At 53.8% G+C, this 14,748-nt stretch overlaps 1 protein-coding gene across 1 annotated transcript; it reads left to right on the top strand.

Annotated features, from left to right (window-relative positions):
• Window positions 1-134: 134 nt before the first annotated feature.
• Window positions 135-14,531, top strand: SYT3 (synaptotagmin 3; the record flags this gene model as incomplete). Its single annotated transcript, XM_081216352.1, has 9 exons — window positions 135-230; window positions 1,683-1,853; window positions 5,211-5,733; window positions 7,980-8,367; window positions 8,640-8,858; window positions 11,268-11,388; window positions 11,653-11,824; window positions 11,932-12,064; window positions 14,466-14,531. Exons 2-9 carry the CDS (start codon window positions 1,703-1,705, stop codon window positions 14,529-14,531), a joined length of 1,773 nt encoding a protein of 590 aa, XP_081072478.1. The 5' UTR covers window positions 135-230; window positions 1,683-1,702.
• Window positions 14,532-14,748: the final 217 nt, after the last annotated feature.

Below are 14,748 nucleotides of genomic sequence, written 5' to 3'. Positions count from 1 at the left end.
GCTGGACTTCTCGGGGGTCGCCTGGGGTCGAGCAGCTGGCCCGAGTAGGACAAGATGTGAGGCTCGGACTGAGCTTTTTCTCACGGCCACGACCCCCAGATCCAGCACCCCCTCCCACCACCTGGCTCGTAGGGACAGGCCCGCAGCCCCGTGTCCACCCTACAACCCCCATGGGCTACCGCCAGCCGCCGCCTCGGCTACCATCCAGGACACGGCAGGGATAAGCGCAGGTGAGTCTGATATGCCTGTCTCCGAGTCCTGGCCTTCTGCATTACTCCCACGACACCTGTCCATCTGTGAGCCCTGATCTGTCTGTCCCTAATTTCCCCAGCACCCTCCTTCCAGTCCATCTCTGATGTCTAGTTCCAAACCATGTGTCGCTAATTCCCCTTCTCCCCACAGCCACCTATTTCTCCTGGTCCCCTCTCTTGTACGCTCCCCCCTACCAATCCAACCTTCCTTCTGCACCCATGTCTGTCTGCCCAGTCCGTCTCTGTATCCTTTTGTCCATCTGTGATCTCTGGCCATTATTTTTCTGTCCTTTATTTCTGCACCCCATCCATCCTCTCTTGTCCACTGTTTGTCTCTCAAAGATATTTCTGTCCATGCTCTTTCCTGGCACTTATCACTGCCCCTATGTCCACCCATCTCTCACACTCCCATGAATTACACACCAGCTTATTCTTTATGGTTTGTCCATCCCACGTCCCAATCCTTAACTTTCCCTCTGTCTGTTCATCTGTCCCTCTCTTCTGGGCCCCAGTTTGCCCTTCCCGTTATCTCTGTCTCCCCTCCCCTTCTCTCTCCCTCTCTCAACTTGGTCCTTATCTCTGCATCTTTCACCTCCATCCCTCCCCAGCCAGCACCGCACATAATCACCTCTTATCTTTCTACCTCTATCCATCTCTCTCTCTCTCCCCCTCTCTCCCTGTCTACACCTTCCTGCTCCCTGGACCTACCAAGCCCTTTCCCACCCTGGGCCATTGCTCACACTGTTCCTGCTGCTTTGAATGCTTTTCCTCACTCCAGCCCCACTGCCCACTGCCCATGGCTGGCTCCATCTCATCCTTCAGATTTCAGAGAGCTCCCCCAACTGCCCACCTCCAGGTCCCCTTGTGACACATCCTCCAACTATTTCTTTTAGAGCTCTTCTCACAGTCTGAGGGCTTTGTGTCTATGTGTGCGTGTTTGTTTATGTGTGTTTGTTGATTTGTTTACACTTTGTCTCCTCTGATTGCATTGTGACACCAAGAAGCTGGAGACCGCGTGGCGTTTGCTCCCTGCTGGATCTGCAGCAGCTGGCACAGTGCCTCTCACGTAGTTGGTGCTCAGTGAATATTTGTTGAATGCACGAATGAGAAATGGTTGTTCCGTTGTCTCTCCCTCCCGAAATTCTGTCCCTGCATCTGTGCAGCCCTAATCTTTGTCTCCTTGTCTGTCCACCCCTTTATTTATGCACCCTTAATCTCTGCCCCTTGACTGGCCTTCCCAGTCTCTTCCTCCTTGTCCATTTGCCCCTAATTTCTTTTTCCTTGTCCAATCCTCCCCTAATCTCCATCCCTTGTCCATCCACCCCCAATTGCTGTCCCCTTGCCTATCCTTTTTCTGTCTCTTTCCGCCCTTTATCCACCCCTCTCCCCCATCCCATTCCCCATCTGCACCCTTGCCCGGCCCCTCCCAAGAACAGGACCCGCTGGCCACCATGTCAGGAGACTACGAGGATGACCTCTGCCGTCGGGCACTCATCCTGGTCTCGGACCTCTGTGCGCGGGTCCGAGATGCCGACACCAGTGACAGGTGCCAAGAGTTCAACGACCTGCGAATCAGAGGCTATCCCCGGGGCCCCGATGCAGGTCAGCATCCCCAGCCGTCTTGGCCAGCCCCCTGCTTCCACTGTAGCCAGGAGTTTTAGAGATTCAGAACAGCCCTGCTCAGCTTCCTCTTCCTTATGGGGCCAGTCCCTCTTATAGTCTTGCCTCCATCCTGCCTGTTGCTGGTCCCCCAAGCCTCTGATCTAAGAAGAAGGAGCTCTGTGGTCCACGTGACCTGTGACCTTCGGGATTTTGCCCTGTGGGCCTCCTGTCCACCCTCCCTCACCACCACACCACTGCTACCACACACCCCCTTCAGGTATCTTTGTGCATTTCACATAGTGCTTAGAAGCTCAGGCTCTTAAGTCAGTCTGTCTGACCTGTCTGGGTTCAAATCCCACCTCCCCCACTTATGAAATGAATGGCTTCTTCTGTGCCTCGATTTCCTCATCTGGAAAATGGGATCATGAAAGTAACTACTTCATGGGGCATCTGAGAGACTCAAATGATATAACACATGTGAAGTGCTAAGAACAAGCTGCATGCACGCTGGTCATTCAATATATGTTGGAATATACTTACTGAGCACCAACTGTGTACCAGACAGTATACAAGATCCACTACCCTTTGTGGTACATATAATCCCTACTTTCTCTTTTTTTCATTTTATTTTTTAATTGAAGTATAGTTGGTTTACAGTGATTCAGCAAAGTGATTCATATCTATTCTTTTTCCCATTATAGGTTATTACAAAATAGTAAATATAGTTATAATCCCTATTTTCAATGGGGGAAACTGAGGCCCAGAAGGTGGAGTGATTGGCTCCAGGTAACCCAGCTAGGAATCCGCAGGGTTCTGAGAGCTAGGGAATATCATGAGTGCCCTCGTCCAGATGAAGAACCTTTAGGAAGCATGAGGTGGGAGGTTACAATGACAGTCACACTTGCTGAGTGCCAGGGCGGGGCTCAGCATCTCGAGTGCAGGATGTCCACGGGACAGTGACGAGGAATGAGGCCCAGAGACCTGAAGCAGCTCGCTCAGAATCTCATAGCCCGTATGCAGGAGAGCCAGATTTTGACCCCAGGAAGTCTGGTATACTACTGCCATTGTGAGTGCTGGGGAATCCCAAGACCACCCTCAGGTTCAATGATTTCTAGGACTCAAAACTCAGAAAAGCTGTATATGCATGGCTACATTTCATGACAGCAAAAGGATGGAGATTAAAATCAGCAAAGGGAAAAGAGGCATAAGGTAAGGTGCAGGAGAGACCAGGCGTGAGCCTCCAGTTGTCCTGTCCTGATGGAGTCACGCAGACAGCCCTTAACTCTCCCAGCAACAACGTGTGACAACATGCACAGGGTAGGGCCCGCTAGGGAAGCTCACCAGAGCCTCAGTGTCCAGGGTCTTTACTGGGGCTCTGTCATGTAGACACGGCTGACTGTCCACGTGTCTGAACTTAGTCTTAGCCCCTCCAAAGGTCAAGCAGATAACATGTGGCCCAAAGACCCCAGAATCAATCACACTGTTACACAGACTATCTGATGTGGCCCAAGTTTCTCAGGTAAATAAAAACACTCAGGCAGGACATTCCAAGGGCTTAGAGGTTCACCCCTCACGAGCTGATCAAGGGCCAAATGTTTCTTTGGGCAAAAAGGTTAATATTTTACTGCACAACTACACTGCCTTGCCCAACCCACATGGCTCCCCAGTGCAGGCAGACAGGAATGAGAAATCTGCCAGAGTTGGGAGGATTGATGTTTTGACTTGGAGAGGGTCTGGGCCAGGCTGGCAGTGGGGGAAAGCATCTGTTCAATTCTTCTTCCCTTTCTCTTCCAAAATGGCCCCCTTTTCTCAATTCTTTCCATGCTCAGGAGGCCAGAAAGTCCTTGCTCCGGTTTCTAACAGGCCCCCAGAACTCTAAGTAGATGTCGGTCACCTCGAAAGGAGCACCCTAAGGGGTTGGAGGTGGGGTGGGAAACTCAGGGTTCTGCTGCTGCCCGCCGTGTGGGCCTGCAGGGTCACGTCCTCTCTCTCAGACACTCAGTTTCCTTATTTGTAAAATAGGACCCGTCATCCTTAAGTTACATAGTATCCTGAGGATTAACACCATGGGCCACTGACTTAGATTCACTGGGCAACTCAGGACTAGAGGGCATCCCCTTGCCACCAAGAGCTCCGTGAAGTGACACAGCCTTTCCACCCAGCTGAGCTTGCTGCCAATGGTTTAGTTACCTGCTCCTTCCCCTGCCCCCCATAATCCATGGTCTGTACAGAGCAGGAATTTCCCCTGTGTTCCACCTCGCTGAGACCCGGAAGTCAACCCCAAATAAATTCACATTTCCTTGAAAAACCCCATTCTTGGTAACAATTACTGAACGAGCCAGAAACCTTCAGTTCAAGATCTGGGCTGTCCTTGGGTTTCTCTGAAAGGCATATCAGCACATAGTAGACATTCAGAATTGTTAGCTGCGGTGGCGGTGACGTTGGATACACGTGGCAACAGCAATAAGGTTTATTATTCTAACAAAAATTCATGTCTGAACTACCATTTATTGGGAAATATTGAGGTGTGGTAGCATAATGGTGAAGACGGTAAAGCCAGGCACCCAGACTCGAATCCTGACTCCCCCGCTCCAGCTCTAGAACTCTGTGTCTTTGGTAACTTCGTGTCTCTTGGCCTCAGTTTCCTTTTGTGGAAAATAACAATGGACATAATAATGCTGCCAACCTCCTAGCGTGCCTGTCAGGCATAAGGAAGCTAATGCCTATAAAGCACTTATGTGTCCAGAACATAGTAACCTCTCAAGAAACGTTTGCTATTATCTTCCCCAGCTTGCTCTGCACACCATTTACTCCCTGCATTCCTTAAAAGCACTGTGAGAGGCGGAACTGATTTTTCCCATTTGTCAGATGGGGACTGTCAGGCTCAGAGAGGTTAAGATATGTTCCCAAAGCCACACAGCAAGCTGGGATTTGAACCCTGACCTGCCTAACTGTGCCATGCAGTCTCCTTTCTCCTTGATCAACTCTTAGCATTTTAGGGAACCTTCGTCCTACCTCGGATGCTGTATTCCCTTTTACAGAGAGTCACTGTGGGCTAGCAATCAAGAGAATAAAAAGACTAAAATCCGAAGACAGACTGCCGGTTCAGATCCCAGGTCTGTCACTGACTACCTGTGCAGCCTTACACAAGTCACTCAACCTCTCAGGTTCCTCATCTTTAAAATGGGTAGATAGAAACACCGACCTTGAGTAGTCGTGGAGTTTATACTAAGTATTACATGTAGAGTGCTTAGGACGGTGAGTGGCAAATACTAAAGGTTAGCTCTTGGGGACAGCAATGGGAGGATAAACTCTGACCCCACCCTGACCCCTGACCTTTGTCCTCACTCTCTCCAGACATCTCCGTGAGCCTGCTGTCGGTCATCGTGACGTTCTGTGGCATTGTCCTTCTGGGTGTCTCCCTCTTCGTGTCCTGGAAGCTGTGCTGGGTGCCCTGGAGGGACAAGGGAGGCTCAGCAGTGGGCGGTGGCCCCCTGCGCAAAGACCTAGGCGGGGTCGGGCTGGCAGGCCTGGTAGGCGGCGGTGGGCACCACCTAGGGGCTGGCCTGGGTGGCCACCCCCTGCTGGGGGGCCCACACCACCATGCCCACACTGCCCACCATCCGCCCTTCGCTGAGCTGCTGGAGCCGGGCAGCCTAGGGGGGTCAGACCCCCCAGAGCCCTCCTACTTGGACATGGACTCGTATCCAGAGGCTGCAGCTGCTGTAGTAGCCGCTGGGGTCAAACCGAGCCAGACATCTCCTGAGCTGCCCTCTGAGGGCGGCGCAGGCTCTGGGCTTCTCCTGCTTCCCCCAAGTGGTGGGGGCTTGCCCAGTGCCCAGTCGCATCAGCAGGTCACAAGCCTGGCACCCACCACCAGGTGAGACAGGCTACTGGGCTGGGGGTCCACTCTGAACTTCTGTTCTTCTTATGTGTCTCTCTCCCATCTATGGCTCTCATGAGTCCTCGGGAAGGAGGGAGCTTGGGGTGTGGATTCCTGAATCCTGGGGAAAGAGGAGGCTAGGGCTTCAGACTCCTGAGCTGGAGGGAGGAGGGGGCTAGAGGTCTAGGTTCTTGGATCCAGAGGAAGGAGGAGGCCAAGGACAGGACTCTGGGATCAGGAAGGTGGAAGAGAATGGAGATTAGACCCCTGAGTCCCTGAGGCACAAAGCAATTCATCTCTTTCTCCCTAAGCCTGGGTGGGTGGTGGGACCTACAGTTCATCCATCCATTATTCATTATTCTGTACACGTATACTGAGCACCTGATATGAGCTAGAGCTGAGCTGGGTTTTGGAAAAGAATAGAGGTGAGCATGGCAGACAGACCCTGCCCTCATGTCACTCACAATCCAGGGGAAGTGGGTCCTCAAATCAGCTGTCCCTATCCAGCCAGGCCAGGGCTGCAGTAAAGCAGCCTAGGGGACGAGGGTAGGACCAGATCACACAGGGTCTTGAATGCTGGACTGAGGGGTTGGGACTTTGTCCTAGGGCACTGGGGAGCCACAAAGGGCTGTGAGCAGAGGAGGTCAGCTCTGGGTAGAAAGACCTCTCTGGGGCCACATAGGGGACAGACTGGAGAGACAGATTAGATACCAAGAGTCCAGGCAGGAGACAAGGCTGAACTGGGGATGGTGGAGGAGGAGATGAGGTAGAGAGAGTCAGGGGGCCGAGAGTCAGGGATGGAACTGGGGGTTGACAGCTGTGGGTAGAAGGGGGTGGGAGGAGGTAAAGATAGCACCCAGGGGTCTGGCCTGGTGATTGATTGGGTGAATGGTGGAGCTGTCAGAGGATCTAGGAAGAGCAGTGGGTTTGAGGGAGACCCTGAGCTTATCTGGGTCTTGTTGAATGGGAGGGGCCCGGGGGAGCGTCTGGGGAAAACTGCCACCGGGAAGGATTGTCTTGGGCCCCAGAGGTTCATAGGTGGTTCTTGTCCAGTGGGCTGGCCAAGGGCTCATGGAAAATATAGTTTGACGTCTCTGGGGAGGCCTTCCAGAGGTTGATGGATACACCAGTCTGAGTTCCTCCTTCCCCCATTATACAGATGAAGAATCTGAGGCCCAGAGGTTGTTAATGACCTCCTCAAAGTCACTCTGGGAGCAGGGAATGGCCCACTGATCAGTAGCTGAAGCCATCTCACCCGGCATCCCTTTCCACGGCTTGGTGCCCTCCCACTTCCCCCAGCCTCATGCCTGCCTCTCAGCGCATCTGGGGCTGCCATGTCCAGTCATGACTGCCCGTCACTAGGGGCCCGGGTGTGATGGTCCATGCAGGAGAGGATGGATGAGCAGGGACCACAGGGATGGGGAAATTCAGGAGATGGAAGGGAAAGGACTGGAGGGGAGAGAGGAGATGAGGATGGCCCCAGGTGTCTGACCTGCAAATCCAGGTGGATTCTGGGGAACTGGGAGAGGAAGTGGGCTTGGGAGGAGGCACTGAGCCCAGCAGGGAACACGAGGGGTGTGTGGTGTCTGATGGGCAGCTGAGGCTGTGGGCTGAGCCAGGCTAGAGCTCAGAAGACAGATTTAGCAGACATCAGGCTGCTGATGGTCGTGGAAACCTGGGGCACAGCTGAGCTTGTCCAGGGAAAGCGTGTGAGTGAGAAGGGGAGAAGATGGCAAAGATGGTTAAGGATGGAGCTTTGGGCTTCCAGAGTGTTCTACAAACACAGACAGCCAGAAAAGGAAGTTGAGAGAGAAAGGACAGCCCAGGGGGAGCGATGGTCAGGTGGGAGAGGATGAGGCTGGGACTAGGATGGGTTAGGGAGACTTGGAGAAGGACAGGTGCAGGACCAGGGGGTCTGGGCTGTGTGAGGCCCCAGGGGTCCATAGAGAAGCTATTCTGGGTCATACCCTGAGGTCAGAAGGAGGCTTCTAGAGGCTGGTGCAAGCCCAGGTCTGGGGTGGAGCTAGCTTAGAAAAGGGGATAGGTCACCCTCCTCACACAGATGGGGAAACTGCGGCTCAGAGAATTCAAGTGCCTTGCTCAAGGTCACAGTGGGCAAAGGTGGGGATCTGTGGACACCTGGCTATGGGGTTTGGGGAAGAGGCAGGCAGGAGCCTCCCAGGTCTTCAGATGCAGCAAAGATCGGGGCCACCGACTCCGCCTTGTCTTCCCCACCCCCGCAGGTACCCAGCCCTGCCCCGGCCCCTCACCCAGCAGACCCTGAGCTCCCAGCCGGATCCGGGCAGTGAGGAGCGGCCGCCCGCCCTACCCTTACCCTTACCAGGCGGTGAGGAAAAAGCCAAGCTCATCGGACAGATCAAGCCGGAGCTGTACCAAGGGACTGGACCCGGCGGCCGGCGGGGCGGCGGGGCCCCAGGTTCCGGAGAGGCCGGCGCGGGGGCGCCCTGTGGCCGCATCAGCTTCGCCCTGAGGTACCTCTACGGCTCCGACCAGCTGGTGGTGCGGATCCTGCAGGCCTTGGACCTCCCGGCCAAGGACTCCAATGGCTTCTCAGATCCCTACGTCAAGATCTACCTGCTGCCTGACCGCAAGAAAAAGTTTCAGACCAAGGTCCGGAGTGGTGGGCTGGACATCTGGGTCCCAGGGAGGAGGGTCTGGGGGCCCGGACCCCTGGATCTGAGGGAGGAGGGGCTGCGGGCCTGGATCCTGGGTCTGAGGGGGGAGGGCCTGGGGGCCTGGATCCTGGGTCTGAGGGAGGAGGGGCTGGGGTTCCAGATTCCTGGGTCTGAGGAAGGAGGGGGTAGGGGTCCAGACATCTGGGTCCCGGGCAGGAGGGGCTGGTGGGCATGGTGTCTGTCTCCCTTCCTCGCCCACCCCACTAGGTACACAGGAAGACCCTGAACCCAGTGTTCAATGAGACATTTCAGTTCTCCGTGCCCCTGGCTGAGCTGGCCCAGCGCAAACTGCACTTCAGCATCTATGACTTTGACCGCTTCTCCCGGCACGACCTCATCGGCCAGGTGGTTCTGGACAACCTCCTGGAGCTGGCCGAGCAGCCCCCCGACCGCCCGCTGTGGAGGGACATCGTGGAGGGTGGCTCGGTCAGTGGCTCCTGCATCCCCCATCCCGGGGGACCTGGGACCCCTCAGTTTGCCATCTCCTTGCCTCCCCACTTCATAACCTTGTAACTCCTTGATCCTGGAGTTTTCTGTTCAGCTTTATTTTGTTGTAAGATATTGCAGACGTACAAGCAAGAATAGAGACTGATATAATGGACCCCCATTCCCCTTCCGCACTTTGTCAACTATTAATATCATAACTGGGCCCCAGATTCCCAACTTCTGACACCAGCACCTCACCTCCCCACCCCGTTGACATCTGATGGTAACCATTGAGAAAACTATAATAGACGCCCATGTACCCACCGGCCGGCTTTGTCAAACTTCCATGCCATGACCCCATGACTTCTGCCCTCTGGCCCTATATTCCTGACCCTCCAACTTCCCAAGCCCTAGTCCTTGGCTTTTGTTTTCCCAACTTCCTTCCCCTCACCACCTCCCAATTTTCCAATTCCCAGACTTCCTGAACTCCCCCAACCCCTCTGATCTCTGAACATTTTGTTTCAAACCCCTGACTTTCAGATTCTCTAATATAATCTAATCCTGTGTCTCCTCATGGTCTCCACTAGAATTCAGATAGCTTGATGCCCCAAGCCTCGGACATACTGGGGTCCCCAGTATCCTGACATCTCCCCAATTCCCCCAACACCCCCCATGGGCCCCTTCCTCATTTCTTACAACCTCACTCTCCTGTACATCCAATCCTTCCCCAAACCCAGCCCCTAGCTCTTTGTTGGGTGTCCTGACCCCTTCCATGCCCCAAAGAACTCCTCAGCCCTCTCAGTTCCAATCTGTGGGTTTCCCAACATTCCAGCTCTCTGCCAATCTGGGGCAGCTGTGTGTGTCAGGGCTGGGTAAGCCCTGTCCTCATATCACGAGAGGGCTGGTTTTGCCCACCTGATGGCCCTACTCAAGGTCCTTCCCTTCTCCGAGCCTCAGTTTCCCCATATGTACAATGACACAGTTGAACCAGGTGCCCATGGCTCTTCCTAAAGTACCCTGCACTGGACTCTCCAGAGCCTGCTTGCTCAGTCCCCCAGGCCCAGCCTATGAGAACCACGTGCCTAAGTTGTAGGGTCCTGATCCCCAGGACCCACGTCTGTCCCACCAAGCCCCGCTCCCTGTCATTCCCCGAGGCAGCCCCACCCGAAGGCACCCTCCTGCATCCATCTTTGTCTCCTTTTGTCACCTCTCGTTTTCTCTCCCCCTCCTGATCGCCCCAGGTGTCGCTCATTCTTTCATTTATTCATGCATTCCTTCGACAACTGTTTTTTTCAGGATCAAGACCCGGGGACCCCAGACAGTCCTCGGGAGCTGTGGGTCTAGGCTGTCACGCAGTTTGCTGTCAGGGGCCAGCATTACGGGGACACACAGGGGGGGCATCTGCTCAGGGCTGCAGGGAATCTGGGAGCTTGTGGAAACAGGTGACAGCTAAGCCGAGGCTTGTTGGCTGGGAGGAGATGCGGAGGAAGGGTATTTTAAGCCGAGGGAACAGCCTGGGCAAAGCCTCAGGGGACTGAGTGGGGAGTCTAGGGACCTGGGCTCCTATCAGTGTGGTTGGGAGGCGAGGGGCCAAGACAAGGCTGAAGGATGGGACAGGCGGGTCATAGGTCCCCTAGCTCTGGCCACTGTTCCAGGTCCATCTGTGTGTGTCACAGCGAAGGGTCTGCCTTCCTTGTAACCTCTGTCTGGTTCTTGGCTGTCTCCTGCCTTAAGACTGACCTCTCTGTGTCTTTTCTCTGCCCGACGCTCTCTAGATGTCTGTCCCTTTCTCGATGTAGGTCTCTGCCTCTGTTTCTCTCTCTCTCTCTCTGTGTCTTTTCCCCTCCCCTCTCATTCTGGGTCTCTGTCACTCTCCCTGGGTCTCCATACCCCCCACCAAGTCTCTGTCCCCCCTGTGGATCTCTAGTCCTGCCCCTCCCAGGCCTCGGTGCTCCCTCTGAGTCTATGCCCCTCTTCCTCCTACCCACCCCCTCTGTGCTCCCCTGTCTGGGTCTCTGCCACCCCTCTCTCCTCTGGGTCTTCCTGACTTTAGAACTCTGTGGGCCTGTCTTTCTGACTGTATCTCTCAGAGTTTGCATCTCTGTCTCAGTCTATTTCTCACCGTGTTCTTCTCTCTCTCTCTCCCTCTTTCTGTCCCTCTGCTGCTCTCTCCCCCCACCCATGCCTCTTCCAGTCTTCCCTGCAGAACAAATAGGATTTGACGGTGGCAGGCAGCTGTGGCCGAGGAATTAACCAGGTTTGGCCCGAAGTCAGATTGTTAAGTGGATCAGAAACCTGAGCCCTGGAGATGTGGGAGGACAGCTGGAGTCTGGGGATGGGAGAGAAAGTCAGGGAGAGACAGCGGGAGGCTGAGGCAAGGCACCGCTGACCCTCTTTCCCCAACTTCAGGAAAAGGCAGATCTTGGGGAGCTCAATTTCTCACTTTGCTACCTCCCCACGGCCGGGCGCCTCACCGTGACCATCATCAAAGCCTCTAACCTCAAAGCAATGGACCTCACCGGCTTCTCAGGTGGGTTCTGGGAAGGCGCTGGCATCTGAAGTTGGGGGGGGGGGGACTGGGACTCCTGGGTGTGAGGGGGGAGGGGCCGGGGGCCTGGACCCCTGTGTCTGAGGGGTGAGGGGGACGGGGGCCTGGATCCTGGGTCTGAGGGGGGAGGGACTGGGGGGAAAAAGGCTGCGGATCCAGACCCTCGGGTCTGGGAGAAGAGGGGTCTGGGGTCCGCAGTCGGGTCTGAGGAAGTCGAGGTTCAGTGCTCTCCACAACCGCCCCCAGACCCCTACGTGAAGGCCTCTCTGATCAGCGAGGGGCGGCGTCTGAAGAAGCGGAAAACCTCGATCAAGAAGAACACCCTGAACCCCACGTACAACGAGGCGCTGGTGTTCGACGTGGCCCCCGAGAGCGTGGAGAACGTGGGGCTCAGCATCGCGGTGGTGGACTATGATTGGTGAGGGCGCGGGGGGGTGGGAGGGAGGGGGGCGAGCGCAGGGGGCGGGGCCGGGCCTGCCTCCCTCCCTCTCAGGTGCTCACCGACCCCCCACCCCTGACCCCCAGCATCGGACACAACGAGGTGATCGGCGTGTGCCGCGTGGGTCCCGACGCCGCCGACCCCCATGGCCGCGAGCACTGGGCCGAGATGCTGGCCAACCCGCGCAAGCCCGTGGAGCACTGGCACCAGCTGGTGGAGGTGCGTGGGCGCCACCCGAGGTCCCTCCCACCGCCGTTCGCCCCTTCACTCACGCAACGCGTCACGTCTCTGTGGGCTGTGGAGTCAGCCTAGGTTCGAATCCCCGCTCTACCATCTCTAGCTGTGTGATTTAGAGCAAGTTACTTGAACTCTCTGTGCCTCAGTTTCCTCTGTTCAGAAATGGGACCGTTAATAACACCTATTGTTAGGATAGATGTGAAGATTCAGTGAGTTAATGCAGGACTAAGTGTCTGCCTCTTAGTAAGGGCTCAGTAAATAGTCAGCTACTATTATTATCATTACCCATGGTGCTAAGTCCCAAACAAAAGGAAAACACTAGATGATAAAATAGAGCGGGGTTTTCTTTATTTGTTATTTAAAGCAGGCTATGAAAATTGAAATGAATAAGAAAATAAAGTTGAAATAGAACAGAGCAGACATTTTCACAGGGCAGCAAACCAAGGATCATAGTGTTAATTTATTTTTCTCCCTGTCAGTTGTGGTCCAGAACGTTATGGAATCTGGGAGGTCCAGAACGTTTTGGAATCTGGATGGGAGATGGAGGATGCCCTTTAGATTAGGGGGTCATGGAGGGCTGCTTGGAGGAGGTGACATTTGAGCAGAGGCCTGGAGGTTGAAAGGAATGGGCTCAGGTGAAGAAGATTGTAGGGAGAGGGCAAGGCTGCCCGTTCCTGTTCCTCGGAATCATCGAGGAGGCTGATGTCAGCGGTGAGCCTGGAGCAGACAAAGAAGGGGTACGAGCAGACCCCAAGAGGCCTTGAGGGTCACGCAAGAACCAGCCTGACAATTTTTTTTTTTTTTTTTTCGGTACGCGGGCCTCTCACTGCTGTGGCCTCTCCCATTGCGGAGCACAGGCTCCGGACGCGCAGGCTCAGCGGCCATGGCTCACGGGCACAGCCTCTCCGCGGCATGTGGGATCCTCCCGGACCGGGGCACGAACCCGTGTCCCCTGCATCGGCAGGCAGACTCTCAACCACTGCGCCACCAGGGAAGCCCCTGACAATTTTTAAATTAAAAATTTAAGATCACTTAAGATGATTACTTGGTCAAGAGAAATTTTCAAACGTGGCTCTCTCATTTGAAACCAAGAAAAGCAAAGAAGTAGATTCTGAAACTATTGATGAATTTGCTGTCACTAAAGCCAAGAAAGTAAAATTATACTAAATTCTTTGTAGGGTATAAACTAAACACTTAAACTTAAGAAAATGTGAATTTCAATACACTTACTCTTCTTTTTTAAAATATTTTCTCAACTATTTTAATATGCCAGGAAAAAAAAATTTAAATACAGAAAAATCAGGTGCATATTTCTCCTTTCGTCTCCAGTTCTTGAGCCCAGGAACTGGCCCTTATTTACAATTTAAATAAATTTTAATTTTAAATAAATAAAATAAATTTTAAATAAAACAAGTTTCATTTAAAATTTATTTAAAATGGCACAGGACTGGCTTTTATTTAAAATTCGTATTTTGCTCATCATGGATTTTTTTTGCATTAATTTTGATTTTTTTAAAATTGCATTACAATAGCATTTATCGTAATTGCTGAGTTTGGATGCACCTTAAATTTTACACTAGGAGTCAGTTCCTCCCTTGGAATTGACTAGTCTGGCCCTGCTTTGCACTTTTTTCCTGGGTTGGGTGTGCCGGGGGACTTAAAAACGGCTGAGCACAGGACTCAGATGTGAGTTTTGAAAAGACTGTGATTGTACTTAGATAAACAGATGGCAGCTTCTCCGCCCTTCCATCACTCACTCTTCTAATTCACTCACTCATTTATTCACAAGCTTCTCTGGAAGCTCCTGTGTGCCCTGCTCGCGCTCCTCAGCAGAGAGGAGCTGAACCCCGGCAGAGTCTGGCCCTGACCTTGACTTTCAGCCGGTAGTGTTATGTGGCCCCAGAGCATCTTTCTACTCCCAGAGCTGACCCTGCCCCTTCTCTGCTCAGCCCTCTCATGGCTCCACGGCACCCCCAGGACTGGGTCTCAGCTCCTCAGGGGCCCTGAAGGGTCTTCCCCGTCACCCCAGTATCCTCATCTCCCCTCACATTTCCACTGACTGCTTCTTTGCACCTCAGTTTCTGCATCTGTAGAATGGGACTGTTGTACCACTTGTCCCATAACTTCAGAGCCAGGCAAAAAAGAGAACTGTAAGTGATGAAAACAGGGAATTCCCTGGCAGTCCAGTGGTTAAGACTTGCAATTTCACTACCAAGGGCGAGGGTTCAATCCACGGTTGGGGAAGTAAGATCCCACAAGCCGCAAGTCACAACCAAAAAAAAAAAAAAAAATGAAAACAGGTTTGATGTCTTATTAGATTGATGATTAGCAACTGTTTTGTCTCCGTCCCCTACTCCTGAGCCTTCTGGATTTCCCCTTTCAGGAAAAGACTTTGACCAGCTTCACAAAAGGCAGCAAAGGATTGTCAGAGAAAGAGAACTCAGAGTGAGGGGTAAGGAACCCAGACCGGGGAGGGGAGGGGCTGGACTCCTGGGTCTGAGGAGGGAGAGACATAGGACCGGGATTCCTGGGTCCCTGGGGTGGTGACGGAACTACAGGCCATGGGCCTGCTCTCTGCCATCACTGACGTCTCCTCCCTGCCCGGTCCTGCAGGTCTGGCCTAGGCTCAGGATCGGACCAGGCCCCCTCAGGACCCCATCCCTTCC

This window comes from Mesoplodon bidens, assembly GCF_964165515.1.
Source record: "Mesoplodon bidens genome assembly, chromosome: 18".
Lineage (NCBI taxonomy): Eukaryota > Metazoa > Chordata > Mammalia > Artiodactyla > Ziphiidae > Mesoplodon > Mesoplodon bidens.
The sequence above is the reverse complement of the archived record's forward strand: the minus strand, read 5'-3'. Positions and strand labels throughout refer to the sequence as shown.